This window comes from Pelobates fuscus, chromosome 7 (assembly GCF_036172605.1).
Source record: "Pelobates fuscus isolate aPelFus1 chromosome 7, aPelFus1.pri, whole genome shotgun sequence".
In the NCBI taxonomy this organism is placed as follows: Eukaryota; Metazoa; Chordata; class Amphibia; order Anura; family Pelobatidae; genus Pelobates; species Pelobates fuscus.
This window is the reverse complement of record NC_086323.1, coordinates 80163715-80181768: the sequence shown is the minus strand read 5'-3', so window position 1 is coordinate 80181768 and position 18054 is coordinate 80163715. Positions and strand designations below refer to the sequence as shown.

General features: G+C 45.0%; 1 protein-coding gene across 1 annotated transcript in view; it reads left to right on the top strand.

Moving 5' to 3' along the window:
* Nucleotides 1–417: 417 nt before the first annotated feature.
* Nucleotides 418–18054, top strand: part of F13B (coagulation factor XIII B chain) — a 59821-nt gene continuing 42184 nt past the window's right edge. The window contains exons 1-3 of the mRNA XM_063426123.1: nucleotides 418–671; nucleotides 8878–9078; nucleotides 15117–15302. Coding sequence (XP_063282193.1) covers nucleotides 614–671; nucleotides 8878–9078; nucleotides 15117–15302 — 445 coding nt within the window. The 5' untranslated portion in view covers nucleotides 418–613. The remainder of the gene's footprint in view (nucleotides 672–8877; nucleotides 9079–15116; nucleotides 15303–18054) is intronic.

Genomic DNA, 18054 nt, shown 5'->3' with positions numbered 1-18054 from the left:
TACGAAGCCTCCTGTCATGTGATAAAATTGTACATGTGTATATATATATATATATTACATAACTGTTAGCTGGACTTTGCTGTCAAGGCTTAGAAGAGGCTAGTTTGTTGACTATGATTACTGTGTTTATCATGCAGTGAGGATTTGTTTTATTTTTTATACTCTTGACTGATCTTATGAAAAGAACCTGTCTAATGTTCAGATGAAGCAGTGTTTTTTTCTGTAATGATACAAATATTTGAGAATGTATTCTCACTGCACAGCTCCTACTCCTACTAATGCCAATAGGCAGGTAGTTACATCATCTCAGCAATCTGTGCAGTCTGTGCAATTAGTGCAGAGACTGATCCCAGTAGCAAACCACTAGACACCAGGATTAAAAGAATCGAGAGAGAGCGAGTGTGTGTGTGTGTGTGTTTGTGTTAGTTAATCTGCACACAGATAACACAGGGTTTCCTCTGTCCCTGATGCATATATAGTACTCTCCAGCATACCATATCACACTGCGAGGAAGAAACTTCTGTGTAACCTCTGTAAATCGTTAACCAACCTTGCAAAGAGACAAGTTGATTTAGAGGTTTGTCAATAATTTGAGGCCATATGAGAGAAAAACATGGCTAGTTACATATTCTGGCTTTTACTTCTATGCAGTGTGTGCTGCAATTCCAAAGGTAAGATTAGTTGCTTTGAGTATTTTTTTACAATTTATTAATAAATATAAAGTGATACATAGCACGTCAACAGAAACTATTAATCTGGTCTATAATTCCATTCCCATCTGATCTTTGGATATGCTATTTGTTCAGTCTTATATTTTATTGAGAGAAAATAAAAAAAAATATTCTTTATTAACGTATAACCCCACTACCTAGAGCCTATTATTTAATCCTGCTTCAAACTGTATAATTATCTATTAAATCCCTTCATTTACTTCCACTTCCACAGTTGTTTACTACAACGCATTGTTTGGTTAAAAAATAGCAAAGCAATTATTAGAAACAGAGGAAGCATAGCTAGAACATTTTGGGTGTACATTGTTGTTCAGGGATATCTTCAAAAAGATTAAACATTTATCCATTTACACATATGATTTACATATATTTGTATAAAAAAAATGCTTAAGAGAGCAGAAATATTGTCAAATTACCTGCTCTTTAGTATTTTCTAAAATTATTATGGTATTTCTGGAATGCCAGACACACCTGGAAATCTTCCTGGTGGATTATTTTGTATGTTTTTACTGACACCAGAACCAGTTTAAGAGGACTGTGTAGGACCTCAGGGCTGTCCAACCTGCGGTCCCCCAGATGTTGCTGAACTACAACTCCCATGATTCCCTGGCTATCTGTTTAATTGAAAGAATCATGGGAGTTGTAGTTCAGCAGGGGGAGGGGGGGGGGATGGGGGGCGCAGGTTGGACAGGCCTGGTAGGTAGAGAGGTTTGTGACCACATTCTTTGAAGATATTTCTTCACCCATAGTCTCTTTGGTCTGGACATTGCATATAGCAGATTAATTTGAGGATTTACTCTGGACTTTGGTTATGTATTCCTCTAAACCATATTGAGAGTTTGATGTCTTCAATCCTTCGATTTTGCATTATTGTTTTGATTTTATTGTTCCATATTGTTGTTTATTTTTTTTATAGGACAATTTGTGCCAAGCATTAGTTTCCTTTTGTAGAATGTTGTATATTATCCTCAGCCTTGATTTGGCTTGGAGATTTACACAGATACAATTCACACAATACTTTGGAACAGTCTTCTTTATTTACTAAATACTTGTATACACACTGACTGATGATGCAATTTTTGCACACTTTAAAGGTTTGTATTTTATACAAATAAAAATTGGTTTAAAATTGTCCAAGAATTATGCACTTTTTGTGTTAAAACAGTGTCAAGTATTACCTGAAGCCAATTTGGAGTCAAATTCTATGATTAGCTCCAAAATCAGTCACTTATCAGACATTGAATTTACCTCAAATATGGATCACATTCTGGGTTTTTTGATAGTCTGGTGAAAGACCAAATTTAGGATAGGGATCGACCAATATTGATTTTTTAGAGCCGATACCGATACCGATAATCTGTGAATTTTTAGGCCGATAGACGATAAATTACTGATATTCTGTACATTTACCATTTTGAAAAAAAAAATATTTCTAAAGGTAAATGCACAAAATATACATGCCATGTGTAGTGGATGCAGTGTGTTTAGACAGGGGAGCTGTCTGTGTTTGTGTAGTGTGTATATAATGAATGCAGTTTGTATTTGTGTAGTGTGTATATAATGAATGCAGTGCGTGTTTGTGTAGTGTGTGTATATAATGAATGCAGAGTGTGTGTGTGTTTGTGTAGTGTGTATATAGTGAATGTAGTATGTGTGTGCAGTGTGTGTAGTGTGCGTAAAGTGAATGCAATGTGTATAGTGAATGCAGTGTATGTAGTGTGTGTATATAATGAATGCAGAGTGTGTGTGTGTTTGTGTAGTATGTGGATAGTGAATGCAGTGTAATTTGTGTAGTGTGTGTATATAACGAATGCAGAGTGTGTGTGTGTTTCTGTAGGTATGTAATTTGTGTAAAATGGGGGGGTTGAGGCATTTAAAAAAAATATATATTTTTTAAATATTAACTATTTTTTTAGTCCTTCCTCCCTGCTTCTAACTTGGCCAGGGAGGGGGGATATGCCATGAACTGTGCAGTGGGGGCCCAGCAAGCGCTTACTTACCTTCCCGGCAGCTCCTTTCAGCTCCCCGGTGTAAATCTCTGTGGGACTCGTGAGATTTAGACCGGGGAGCTGAAGGGAGCTACTGGGAAGGTAAGTAAGCGTTTCCTGCTGGCCCTCCAGGACCGCCGTGCTTGTTATGGGCCCGGCGGTCCTGGTATGTATTATCGGCAATATCTATATGCCGATACCGATCTATATATATATGGCAATCTCTATTTGCCGATACCGATATTGCAAAAAATACAGAATATCGGCGATAATATCGGCCAGACCGATAATCCCTAATTTAGGACCCATTTCAGCTTGAGAGAATGAACCCACCATTATCTTCACATTATAAAAGGTGTCATGTGAAATATGTTTTTGCTAAAAGATTGATAAATAGATTTAAGATTTTCAAGAATGCGTTTCACAATTTTGGTTATGTCATATTCAGTCTTTAGTATATAACCCCCAAAATATTTGTGTTAATGTAGTATTCCTTCTCAAGAAAAGAATACATAATAACATTACTATTGTGACATACAATGTGGGATGGTCTTCCTCTCGATGTAGAACTGCAGTCTCCACTTTGAAAGCGATCAAATATCTATCTGTCTTCATTTTGATGTCTAAGGGGGTTTGTGAACAACTGATCCTCTGAATAAGGTTCAATGTTTGGTACACAGTCAGTGTAGTTGCTTGCCCAATAAACAAACTTCTATTCTATTGTGTCCATGTTTTAAAAAGTATCAAATTAGGGAACATTCTTCAATACGCAACTTGTGGACGCTTGCAAGGAATATACAGTAATACGTTTGATCCCAGTTGGTTCTCAGTTGACCCAAATTATATGTGTAGACTCTCTGTTTGTGAATATAATGTTTATGTGGATAATTTGTCTGCCATCAGAAATAGTAAGTCCTCTTAAAAAAACATGTTGTGGATGCCCTCTGGCTCACAAATCCAAACATGTACACATATACAAACGTACAGACACAAGAAGATTCCCTGAAATTCACAGAGATATGCTCTGTCAGATAATGTAGTTGGTAATCGGCAGCAATAATATAACCAAAGTAAAGAACCAGTAGAGGCAAGGTAGAGACCTAGACAGAATAGCAAAGGATCAGTCCAGACAGCATGGGTTTATAAATGGGGAGTCAGGCAGAAAAGTCAGGTATCAGGAGGTCAACAATAGCAAGAGAACACTGGTTGTATTGGGCCCAGTACAACTGAGCAAGGAGGACTCGGCAACTGGCAAATAAACAGGAGGGCGAGAATCACCCTCCCTGCTCAAAAGAGTCTAGAGGTAGAGAGGCAGACTGCAAGAGAGAATTGGCAGATCTAGGCCAGTCTGCCAAGTGCTCAGAAGAGCGACACAAAGTGTTGCTAAGCTGACCTAAGTCAGAGGCCTTGACATTTGCAGGCCTGGCGCCTCATGGAGAGAGGGGAGACACACAAAACAAGTAGAAACCAGTATGGGCTTTCATATCCTCATGGCATCCCTCTGCAGAATATACATGGGTGGAAAACAAGAAACATGTATAAAAAATGGATGCACCACTATGCAGTCACCATATTTATTACATGCTAGGATGCTGCTCATGTTAGACTTATGTTGGCTCTGCTTTCGCCAGATGGAGTATACTACACATATATGGTGGGAATGTCCTGGTGTACAGACCTTTCGGAAGGTGGTTTATAATGTTAATTTTTAGATTGTCCTTCTCTGTATATCCCAGCAGCACTGCTCCTGCACCAAACCTCTCAACCAGCTAAGACTTCACGAAGTAGTAATACGCTTACTAAATGTAGCTGAGGTTACCCATTACATGGAGCCACAAGGACTCCTCTTCCTCGTCCCCGTAGATTAAGACAATGGAGGAAAATAGAAAATGTGAAAGCATGTTTCCTGCCTATAGGTAGAAACCAAATGCTATATTGGGAATTTGTTTTATTGGTTGGATTACATATTTTCCCCTGAGGTGTGGGCCTTCTTCACTTAATTGTAGTACAGTCCAAAGAGCCAAGGTTGTGCTTAATTAGAATGTTCCCTCATAACCTACAGGATTTGTAGACTCTGTAGATTCTGTTTGAGTAGCACATGCCATGTGTCCTTCTCTGTGTGTTGAAGATATCATCCCCCCCCCCTTATAGTTTATTTTTCTATTCCCATCCCATCCACTCTTTTCTTCACCCCTCTACTTCTTCTTTGAGCATGTTCCCTGCCCCTGCTCTATCCTTTACTTCCTTTGAAGTTCACACTGTCTGCATATTTAAGCCCACTCCTTTAAGAATTGACAACATCTATATAAATTTCTGCTACAATCAAGGAAGAGATCTTTAACCTCTCTCCCTCCCCTTACAATACATCACCCAACCCCACTCCCTCCGCTGTACTATGCTCATTCGCACCTACTGCAACTGGAGAGGTTTCTGCTCTGCTCCTGTCCTCCCGCCCCACAACCTGTTCCCTCGATCCTATTCCCTCATATCTCATCCACACTCTGTCTCCCTTTTTTGCTCTTCCTCTCACTAAAATGTTCAATTTCTCCCTTCCCTTCGGCACATTTCCTTCACCCTTCAGCAACGCTGATTCTGAAAAAGCCCAACCTTGACCCCAACTCCCCATCCAACTACTGCCCTATATTGCTAATGCCAAGATCCTTGAGAGAGTTGTGCATGCGAGATTGACAGACTTCCTTGAATCCAACTCTCTGCTTGACCCGCTTCAGTCTGGATTCTGCGCTCGTCACTCTATTGAAACAGCCGTGACCAAAGTATCCAACGATTTAATCGCTGCTAAATCTCGCGGCCATTACTCTATCCTAATTCTCCTTGATCTTTCTGCTGCCTTTTAAACTGTTGATCATCAACAGCTTCTTCTCATTCTCCGTAATCTTGGTCTACGGGATCTTGCTCTCTCCTAGTGCTCCTTCTACCTCTCCCAGTGCTATTTCAGTGTTTCTTTCTCCGGCTCTGCCTCTCCTCCCCAACCCCTCTCTGTTGGAGTTCCCCAAGGTTCTGTCCTTGGTCCACTACTGTTCTCTATCTATACTGCTTCCCTTGGTAAATTTATCAGCTCCTTTGGCTTCCATTATCATTTATATGCAGATGACACACAAATCTACCTGTCCTGTCCTGACCTCTCCCCACCCAACTTGACTCGTGTCTCTGACTGCCTCTCAGCGATTTCCAACTGGATGGCTGCTCACTTCCTTAAACTCAACCTGTCCAAAACAGAACTTCTGGTCTTTCCTCCCTCAAGTGTTGCAACTCCCGTGTCTGCCTCCTTCCAAGTCAACAGCGCCACCATCACCTCTACCTCGCAGGCTCACTGCCTAGGTGTTCTCTTTGACTGACTCCGACCTCTCCTTCAACCCTCATGTCCTGTCAATCGCTAATTCCTGCCACATCCATCCCAAAAACATAGCTCGCATCCGCCCTTATTTAACATCAGACGCTGTTAAGGTGCTGGTCCATGCCGTTGTTCTTTCTCACCTTGACTACTGCAATCCCCTCTCTGCCAGTCCCTACATTGGTTTCCAGTTAGATATAGGGCTGAATTTAAGATTATGGTGCTTGCTTACAAGTCCCTACATAATGCTGATCCAACCTACCTATCCTCCCTAATACACAAATATGTCCCGTCAAGGCCCCTGCACTCTGCCGAAGACCTACACCTATCCTTTGACTGTACTCACACATCTGATGCTCGCCTCCAAGACTTCTCCAAGATTGCCCTATTTCTGTGGAACTCAATTTCCTTCTCCGTTACACTTTCACCCAGTCTCCACTCCTTCAAAAAAATCTTTGAAAACACACTTGTTCAGAAAAGCATATGATTTAAACTGTTAGCGGGTTTTCACCCTCCTTGCCCCCATGACTCCTCTCCTGCAACTGTCAAAAATAAATACAAATGCAGAAAGATAAGTCCTGCGCTCACTCCCATCACTATTGGGCGGCAGCAAAGACTACAGTACACATCAGCCCCAATATATAGTAAAAACCAAAGAAAACAAGTTACATGCGCTCTCTCCTTAATCCCTATGTATTTTTAAACAAATTGAGTGTAACGGAGCTCCGTGTACCCCGACCGAGTACCCTCCGTTGATGGATGCTCCTAGCGCTCTCAGAGGACTCCAAGCACTGCAGACGACACCACAACCACCGCAGGCTCCACAACCGCCGTAGCTTAACTGGAGCCGCGCCGTCTTCCGTCCACCCTGGAATGAACCTTCAGCATTCAGGAACGTGTGGGGAAGATCTCTCCTCCTGGAGAGCGTATCCGGAACAAGCTCTTAAAAGAGCTAAGTGATTAAGAGCTCAGGGGAATATGCAGCGCATAGCAATCCCCAGTGTGATATAGCAGTTCCCTCCAATAACGAGACAAGGCTACGTATTGAGGGTCAGAAGAGGTCTGAGGACTGGAACACCCAGCCTGCTTTTTATTAGGATAAGGTACACACAGGACACTCCCAGGGGGAGGATGAAATTAACCAATAACAGCATAGTACAGCCCACAGGTTCCCTCCCCTCAGATAAACAGTTAAACCAATTATTACATACAATAAAAATACAGTTTTTACACACACACTGTAACTTTAAAACCATACATCCAATTTCAATAAAAGTTGCATATTCAGACTCAGCATACATCAAACATAAACCCTTCCAAAAATCAGCCAAATCCCTCCAGTGGATCAAAAGTTAGCTGGAAGTCCTTTATGACCGACCGCAAGCACAATTTCCTGCCCAAAACAGTTCCATAGATTTGGGCTGTGCGGTCGGTCAATTTCATGCGAAAAAACGACTAAGTCCCATTTCGAACGGGACTTAGTCTCTGGAGCTGCAAGTTTCGTATGGGAGAAGGTAAGGGTCAGCGGTGTTCGGCAAAATGTGTAGCCGATTTCAGTTCCACAGAATCTTTAGCATACACCGCTGACCGCATTCGAGGAAACCAAGATGGCCGCCGCCACGTGCAATTGACCGGCAGTAACCTCACAGCCTGGGAGGTAAATTGCCTGCACACTTTAGCTTCTGGGTGGTCCGCCTGTGTGGTACTCGGTTCAGTAAGCCTTATTTACTGAACCAAGTGGGGGAAAGCCAGGAACAAGTTATTTTACCGGTCTGGGGACATAGTCTTAAAGGGGCATTGTTCAGCAAAGTCACAATATGTCCCCAGACGGTTCTTAAAGGGCCATACACACCCAATAAATGTTAATAAGTTTTCAGGGGCACAATCTTCCAGGGGCCATAGTCATGAGGCAGGAGGCTGGCAAACATGCTTCTCCACAATCCAGGGAAGCAGGGCAATTTCTCATTTAAAGGGCCAGTTACAAATAGCGATTTGTAACATTGAGTTTTTTTAGTTACCTCCAATGGCCATGAGAGGATAAGCCCACCTGCCAACGTCAAGGCAGACCCCCTCCCCCCCCCCCCAGGTGGCCATTGGAGGTAACTAAAAAACCTCCATTTGTTTAAAAATACATAGGGATTAAGGAGAGAGCACAGGCAACTTGCTTTTCTTTGGTTTTTACTATATATTGGGGCTGATGTGTACTGTAGTCTTTGCTGCCGCCCAGTAGTGATGGGAGTGAGCGCAGGACTTCTTTCTGCATTTGTAAGCAAGGCGAATGGTTAGAGTTAGGACCCACCTGGGGGGGTCTGCCTTGACGTTGGCAGGTGGGCTTATCCTCTCATGGCCATTGGAGGTAACTAAAAAAAACTCCATTTGTTTAAAAATACATAGGGATTAAGGAGAGAGCACAGGCAACTTGTTTTTCTTTGGTTTTAACTGTCAAAAATAACCTACTAAATTCTCAGCGAATACATTTCTAGCAACCTACTTCATACCCCTACTTATACCCTTTGTGTCACTTTACCCCACTCCCTTTAGAATATAAGCTCATTGAGCAGGGCCCTCAACCCCTTTGTTCCTGTACGTCCATTTGTCGGGTTACAATTACGTGTCTGTTCGTCCACCCATTGTACAGCACTATAGAATTTGTTGGCGCTATATAAATAATAAAATAATAATAATAATTTGTGTTTTTCAGTGTATGCTTGGAGCAATGTTTTAACTGTTCCTTGATATTATGATATATGATCCATCTGAGTTTTTGATTTGCTATCCGTCTGAATTAACTGTGCTTTCATTGCAGGTGAAAGCTGTGATTTGCCCAATGTGGAGAATGGAAAGATTGCCCAGTATTTTTACATTTTCAAAAAGTTTTATTTTCCCATGGAAGTAGGGAAGAAGTTGTCTGTGGCTTGTACTGCTGGCTACACCAGTCAATCAGGAAAACAGGAGGAAACAATCACGTGCACTTTGCAGGGTTGGGAACCTGAACCAATATGCTTCAGTGAGTTTTTTTTAGCTAAATATATTAGTTTTAATTCTTCATAATATACATACAATGTCCATCAACAGGCAGCTCACATTCAGCTTAAACATTTTCACTTAAATGGTTTCTCTCATATTATATATTTAACTCGTTATAGCTGGCCTAAATTAGGATCCATAAGTGTTTTTTTTTCAATTCTTTATTCAGGTTGTGCATGGGTTAACAGAACAGATTTGCACCACCACAATAGCTGGTACTATCAGAGCAATAAACAGTGTTAAACGACAGTGTGGCTTGTTATACTGTGCACATTTTCTTTTTTATATAATACAGGATTAACCAATAGGCTAGGGGTACAGGTCTATGCTGGACTTGTCATGTATTTTTCCCCTTAGGGTTTACCATCTAGCCTGGTATTCAATTGCAACGAGAGTAACAATAGAAATACAATAGAAATTGAAAAACATCATGCTTGAGTGCGTGTGATACTACAGTTAGGCGCAGCTATTGTTTTAACATGTAATAATCGAGTTATACTGAGCATTTTTATAGGTTGACAAGATAATGTCTTGAGTGCCTGAGGATGCTTGAGTCATAGTATTGGTTTCAAGGTCCTGCTAGCTATCAGGCACGATTTGCATAGTGTAAATAACATGTGAGAGGCAGTAACTTTGCTTGGACGCCATGGGTCTTACTCTCATGGCTGCTGAGTGCAGTGAAACATAACAGAGTGAAACATTATGCTTTTTAAGTTCACTGCAGAATAAAATTAAAGAAAATACTAATAAACGATAACCTTTCTATGTGCTAGGTGCACTAGCTATTATATGACATGTTAAACAGCTTATAAACTTGTTAAAACCAACATGGGCACAACCACTGGGACTGCTCCCACCGTGGACGGAGGCAGCCAAAACCAAGAGAGGACAAACTTATTGCGTGTGTGAATTTGCCATGCTGAGTTCAGAGTGTCCAATAGCCTGCTGTGAAGCCCTGTTTCAGCCTATTCCGGTCGGGTGGGTGGTACCTGAATCCGCCGATTGCCTTAGCCTGTGTTAGAGCAGGGCTGTTGGGTAGATTCTGCCATTGTTCAGTAGGGCTCTGTGTGGCATGGCTTTCCTCTGGCTCTGCTGGGTTTGCAGCACCACTTTCTTTGCATGTACCGTGAGTGGAGCTCTGTTGCAGCGGGCTGTATGGTGACCTGTCATCCATGTTCTTTCAGGTGCGGGTCTCGCTCCTGGGTGCCGTCTCATCTGTGTGGGGCCGCGGCGTTTTGGAGGCGGGAGTTCTCTTCTGCCTCGGGGTTGCGTGCTTGTGGGCCACGAGCCTGGAGACCATCGTGGTCCAGGTTCGACCTTTTCAGGGTGATGCGAGGGGTCTTTGTATGTCTCTTGGGTTTCCGCGTTGCTGTTCCCCGCATACGTGGCTGGCACCTCTGGGGCTTGCCCCTTGTTGCTCTCAACCGAGGAGGGCCTGAAATGAGGAAGTTGGAGGTTTGGGTTGTGGTGTTGCCCTGAGGAGGGCCCCCGCTCACCCGCACGCCGTCAGCTCCAGTCTTAGTTTGCAGGATGTGGTATGTGTTGCTCGCCCGAGATATCTTCGGGTTGTGAGGTCGCAGTGGTCTGTGCGGGCTGTTGGCGGGCATCCCCGTTGTGCGGGTACCTGGCTCAAGGTGGTGTTGCCTCACCTTGGTAGGGGCTTGGATTCCTGGGTTTGCAGGCAGAGCAGTGTCGTGGGCACTTTGGCGGATGCGTTCCCAGAAGGTTTGGCACACCATATTGAATTGGTGCTCAAAGTCCGCTCTCCAGGCCTGGATCTCTAGGCTCTCGGTGAGGGTCTTTCTTTCAGGCTCGGCGGCCATCTTAGGCGCGCCATGTGGTCGCTGGTCCATCAGGAGATGTCCCCCTTGCAAGTGGGGCTTCCCCAGTGGGGACCGGGATAACCCCCGCCGGTCCATAGGGGGGGTTTGCGGAGCCGCCGAAGGTCCGTTACGTGCAGCTAGCCCGGCGCCGGGAGATCGGCCGCTTCCCCCGTGCATCAGGTCGCTGCACCCGCTGGGCCCCATATCCAAACGGCTCTGTTTCGCTGCCATCGGTGTGGGTTACAGGTGTCGCTGTGTACCCCCTTGCTGCCGGTCAGTCATCAGTGCCTGGGTTGCTATGATTAGTGTGGGATTTGAGAGTTTTAGGGTTCTTGGTGCTGGAACGTGTCGGAGCTATAGGACAACACGTCCGGCCATCTTGGTTGCCAGGCTCCGCCTCTCCATAAGTGTTTTTCAAAGTCTTGATCCATAGTCTGATAGTGGTTGATTGGGACCATTGTGTTGAAGTAATCGACATTCACTGTTTATTGATGATTTATTCATCAAAATTAAAATGGAGGTCTGAGAAACAATGGGACACAGTGTGGGTGATTAAAGGATCAGCAAAACAAAGCGGTTTTCCTGACACTATATAATCCTTGGAGGATCCTTACCTTCAGGGTCCCCCTCTCGTGGCGTTGAAGGGGCTTACCTTAATCCAGCGCCGGGCTCCCTCTGCGCTGGTGACCTTTCCTCCCCCGCTGACGTCAGCTCCCAAGTGCCGCGCGCGCATTCAAACAGTCCAAAGGAAAGCATTTCTCAATGCTTTCCTATGGACGCTCTGCACAATGGACGTCGCAGATGCGCCTCTAGCGGCTGTCTGGAAGACAGCGACTAGAGGTTGGCTTAACCCCTAATGTAAACATAGCAGTTTGAAACTGAAACTGCTATGTTTACATGTGAAGGGTTAAAACCTGAGGGACCTGGCACCTAGACCACTTCATTGGGTTGAAGTGGTCTGGGTGACTATAGTTTTCCTTTAAATATAATAAGTTGAAGGACACAAGGAAGGTTTGAAAGACACGGGAAATGAAAAACTTTAAGAAATGAGAGAACAGAACCGAGAGACACAGGAGATAAAAGACATGGGAGATGAGGATCATTAGGGAACAATCGCAGGGCCGGACTGGGGATACAAAGCAGCCCTGGGAAAAAAAATCTATGCCAGCCCCATAAGTCATTGCGCCATATATTGTCGCATGTAATATGTAAGGCTTGCCACCCCAGATGATTGAGTAATTATATATATACACACACACACACACACACATATATATATATATATATATATATATATATATATATATATATATATATATATATATTGCTTTTTCTAATATAATATATTGGTCCTTTCAGAGTAAAACATTTAATTATACAGTAAGCATACTCACATGCAGACACAGACAATCTCACTGACACACACAAGCTCATTGATACACAGCCTCATAGACAAACAATTTCACTAATATACACAAGCTCATTGACATAAAAACACAAGCTCACTCACTAGCAGACACACACACACATGCAAGCAAGCAAACTCACTAGCAGGCGCACACACACACAGCTTAATGTAGTGGTTCTGGTGTCTATAGCCTGTCCCTGCATGCTTTTGAATGTAAACACAATGTAAACACTGTAAACACTGACTTTTCAGAGAAAAGGCAGTGTTTACATTGCTTCCTAGTGACACCTCTAGTGACAGACACTCAGACGGTCACTAGAGGCGCTTCCTGTGTCAGTGCGGATTGGCTGAGATCATCAAGCTTGATGATCTCAGTCATAGAGGCAGAGACCAGCATGACGTTGGAAAAAAAAAAGTGAGTAAAACACTATTTTTACAAACACACACAGACACTACGACTGACACACACACACCATGACAGACATACACACACCATGACACAGACAGACACACACCATGATACAGACACACAGTGACACAGAGACACACACACGACACAGACACACACACCATGACACAGACAGACACACACACACACACACACACAGCATGACACAGACACACACACAGCATGACACAGACACACACACAGCATGACACACACACACACACACAGCATGACACAGAAACACACACAGCGTGACACAGACAGACACACAGACAGCATGACACAGACAGACACACTCCCACTGACATACATACTTGTTGTTACCTGTGTGGGTGGGTGGGCAGACTGATAGGTGCCCCTCCCCTTCTGTGCCCTATTTTGCCCCCTGTCCTCCTGTGTGCTTTTTAGCCCCTTCCCCTCCTGTGCCCTTATGTAGCACCCTCCCTTCCTGTGCCCTCTTTAGCCCCCTCCCGTGCCCTCTTTAGCCACCTCCCCTTCCTGTGACCTCTTAGCCCCCTCCCCTCCTGTGCCCTTTGTTACCCCCCCTCCCCTTCCTGTGACCTCTTAGCCCCCTCCCCTCCTGTGCCCTTTGTTACCCCCCTCCCCTTCCTGTGACCTCTTTGCCCCCTCCCCTCCTGTGCCCTTTGTTACCCCCCTCCCCTCCTGTGCCCTTTGTTACCCCCCACCCTCCCCTTCCTGTGACCTTTGTTACCCCCCACCCCATCCCCTCCCCTCCTGTGACCTTTGTTACCCCCCACCCCCTCCCCTCCCCTCCTGTGCCCTTTGTTACCCCCCTCCCCTCCTGTGCCCTTTGTAACCCCCCCTCCCCTCCTGTGCCCTTTGTTACCCCCCCTCCCCTCCTGTGCCCTTTGTTACCCCCCACCCTCCCCTTCCTGTGACCTTTGTTACTCCCCCACCCCCTCCCCTCCCCTGCTCACCTTCCAGCCCAGCCAGCCTTCCTGAAGCTCTCCTTGCGGCCGCAGGGGAAGCTCTTCTGGCGGCCGCTGGGGGAGCAGGCTGTTCTGTCTCTGCTCCCCCTCCCTCGCGCGCAGCTTAATGAGACCGGGGCCGGAATATGACGTCATATTCCGGCGCCGGTCTCTTTCCAGCGCGCGAGGGAGGGGGAGCAGAGACAGAACAGCCTGCTCCCCCAGCGGCCGCCAGAAGAGCTTCCCCTGCGGCCGCAAGGAGAGCTTCCCCTGCGGCCGCCATCCAGCCGCAGGACACCCACATTTCTCCCCGGCCCCAGGTGCCGACGGCCCACCGGGAAATTTCCCGGTATCCCGGTGGGCCAGTCCGGCCCTGAATGTGAGACACAGGAAAGTGGTCAGAGACTAATGGAAAACTGACAAAAACCTCACTGACTGAGAGTGGGTGTACTGAGAGACACAAGACAGTCTAAAAGGGAGTGAAAGACATAGACCTCCCAAGTGTACCTATTTAGGAGGGACAGTCCCTATTTTGGGCCCAAATTCCTCTGTCCTTTTTTCGTTCCTAATGTCCCTCTTTCCTAGGAGTTCCATATTGTTGGTGTGTCTCTGTGTATAACAGAAATCCATGGCTATAATACTCATAGTAGTATGTCTTTAAACTACCGCAAATGTGTTTAAAAATCAGGCTGCGTGAATAAGATACATTGTTCTTGTTCTAAATGATGTTTTAGATTCATAAATTGTTATTAGTAAGTCAGCTAAAATTTCTCTTAACAGCAACACCCTGGTCACACCCCCACTCACACCCTTAAAATAAAGATGTTCTACTTTTTGCATTTGAAATGTTTCAAGGCATACATTCAGGCTAAAAGGCAGATAAGAGACTGAGAAACACATGGATTTAGAAAGATCTGAAACCCTAGCCTTTGGCTATACATTTGAATATTTTTATTCAGTTTTACTTACATAAAGCATTATATCCTGGGAATCGTGCAAGTGTGATGAACTGAATCGCTCATTGACTAAATGAGAATATTTTATGCCATCTAATAAACTAACCTGCATATCTGATAGATCCCAAATGCTACTTCTGCATTTCAGTAGGACTGTCCCAGCATCCTCAGTTTGAATTCTGACAGGATCAGGCACATTAGATACCCGTATGAGTAAACCTGCACTGTATCCTAGTTTAGTGCTATGAACTAAGGATATAATGGAATCATATATACATTACAGGAAATAATTACATTGTAGCAATAAATAGTGACTGTGATCTATATCTTAGTCCCTTGAGATGATGTCAGTGACCACAAACACATAATGTGCATCTTGCCCTAAGCCACTAAATATATTTATTATACGCATGACATACAATGACCACGATTTATCATTCTATTTGTTTATCAGAAAAGTGCATGAAACCTTCCTTGGAGAATGGAGTTGTGTTTAACGCTAAGGAATTGTATAAAACACTAGAGAAGGCACAATATGAATGCTTAGATGGGTACACTACATCATCTGGAAATAAAACTGAAGAAATAGTGTGTTCATCAACTGGGTGGACTCCCCAACCACAATGCCACCAAATATCTGGTATGTATTTTTGTGTTTGATTTGTGGAAAATGTTAACATAACAATAAACCACCAAAAATAAACTGAAAAACTACAAAATGGAAAAGGAGCACCCTACATACCGCAGTCAGGACTCTAATTTGCAAAGTCACCTGACTGTGACGTTGCTGCTGGGATCCGGTGGCCATAGGGGGCAGGTAAAGGTGAGATTTACTTACCTGCTCCTGTCTCTCAAGATTGCCGCCATCCTCTGGTCCTCTTCAGCTCCTAGTGCTTCAGCTGCCAGGTGTCAGTGCTGTACTCTCGCACATGAGCAAGAGTACAGCATTGAGGTCAACGGAGGATCCAGTGAGACTTCAGGATCATCAATAAAAAGAGATTTTAATGACACAAATTAATGGAGGAAATGACAAGCTTGACTAAATGTAACTCTGCCTTTTTGTCAAGCTTGTCAAGCATAGGAAAAACACTGAGATAATATAGTATATAGTATAGCTTTTGACTGTTGTAAAGTGGTGTAAGTGAAAAACCTACCCCTATAAGTGGAGCGCTAAATTATGGATGAGGTAAACCCCGCTTGGCTTTATAACGATCTTGATAGGTAATATGTGTAAGAGAGAATAAAAATACAATATAGTGCAGATGGGACGTAAACAATGAGGTAAAACGGTGGTGAACTAGAAACACTCACATTTAAGGGAGCCTGTGTATAAATACTGGCTCCGTAATAGACCACTTGAGAAAGGCTGTGAGTGCCGAAACGCGTCGTGGTATTTTGCTTTTAAAGACATTTTACCTGTATTGGATAAAGATTTATTATTTTTTATCAAGTTATCTTATAATAAAGAAATGTTATATTGGATCTTGCTTCCTGGAGTAATTTGAAGAAATACTTCCCAGTGCAGACCAAGCATAACCGATACAGGACGTCCAGGGCCGGTGCAAGGATTTTTGCCGCCCTAGGCAAAAAAAAATTTGCCGCCCCCCATATGTCCAGCCCACCATGTGACATCACAATGCCCCGCCCATATGCTCTGCCATATGGGCCAACGCCAGTCTTCACAAAGTGTCTTATCTGAAAAGACAGTGTGTTTACATTAAAAAGCCTACAGGCACAGGCTATAGACACCAGAACCACTACATTATGCTGTAGTGCTTCTGGTGACTATAGTATCCATTTAATGTGAGGTAAATTAGAGATTAGTGCCACTAATAATATATTGGATTGCCTACTTACCACCAGATGAGGACAAGAGGCTGATGATGGGCTCAGTCTGGCTCCACAGGTCTGGTGTAGAAGAGGCTCTCTGGAGACTGTTTTTAACAGTGCTCACAACAATTAACGAACAGGAAGCAGCTCCATTTTTTAGGGTCCCTTACACAGCTCAAGGTCTGGGCCCCCAGGGGGCATACGCCTACAATGCCCACCCATAAATCCACCTACATGGCCCATCCATGAGTTGGGGATGTTTTATGTGTGCAATTTGTGTAAGGGATGTAGTGTGTTTATAGGGGATGTAGTGTGTGTTTGCGTGTAAGGAATGCATTGTATGTTTCTGGGTGTGTGTGTGTGTGTGTGTGTGTGTGAGTAGGAATGCATTGTATGTAATTGAATGCAGTGTGTGTCTGTAAGGGGTGCATTAATTATGTAAGAGAACGTAAGGGATGCATTGTGTGTTTCGGGTGTGTCTGTGTGTGAGTAGGAATGCATTGTATGTTTCTGTGTGTGTGGGGGGGGTGCATTGTGTATGTGTGTAGTGTAAAAGAGAGGGTTTGTGGGGTAGGATAGAGACTGGGAGGGGAACAGCTCTTTCTTTTTTTAAAAAAATTCATAGTGCTCTCCCCTCAATTATTGATTTCCCCTTCCCTTCTGTCCCTCCGTGTTCTCCCCTTCTGTCACTTAGTGCTCTCCCTTGGCCCCCTGTCCCTCTGCAGTCCCCCTTGGTGGTCTTCTCACTCCCCCCTCCTTAGTGGTCCTCCCTCTCCCAAACCCCTTAGTGGTCCTCCCTCTCCCAAACCCCTTAGTAGACCTTCCCCTACTCCCCCCACCCCCTTAGTGGTAATCACCCTCCTCCCCTCTCCTTAGTAGTCCTCCCTCCTTACCCCCCTTTGGTGGTCCTTCCCCCCCTTAGTGGTCCTTATCCCCCCTCCCCTACTGGTCCTTATCCCCCTCCCCTAGTGGTCCTTATCCCCCCTCCCCTAGTGGTCCTTTTCCCCTCCCTCCCTCCCCTAGTGGTCCTTATCCCCCCTCCCTCCCATAGGAGTCCTTATCCCCCCCCTCCCTCCCATAGTGGTCCTTATCCCCCCCTCCCCTAGTGGTCCTTATCCCCCCCAACCTCCCATAGTGGTCCTTATCCCCCCTCCCTCACTTCCCTAGTGGTCCTTATCCCCCCTCCCCTAGTGGTCCTTACCCCACTCAGTGAGCACTTCCTGTCATTCCGCCGGCGGCCGGGTACAGGAAACAAAGGTTCCTGTCCCGCGTTCCGCGCCGCCCGGCCACGCTACATGGAGAGACCGGCAGGAGGGAGCGCTCTGCGCTTCCCTCCTGCCGGTAACTCAAACCCGGCCGCCCTCCGTGCAGCAGTGCTGCGCCGCCTGGGGCTTGTTAAAGCGCTCAGGCGGCGCAGCATGAGGAGGCGCAGCGGGGACAGGGATCCGGCGCCCCCTGTTAAGTTGCGCCCTAGGCGGCTGCCTAGGTCGCCTTACAGATGGCGCCGGCCCTGAGGACGTCCAAAGCTGAAGAATTTTCATCTCCACAAAAGCCCTAAGTCT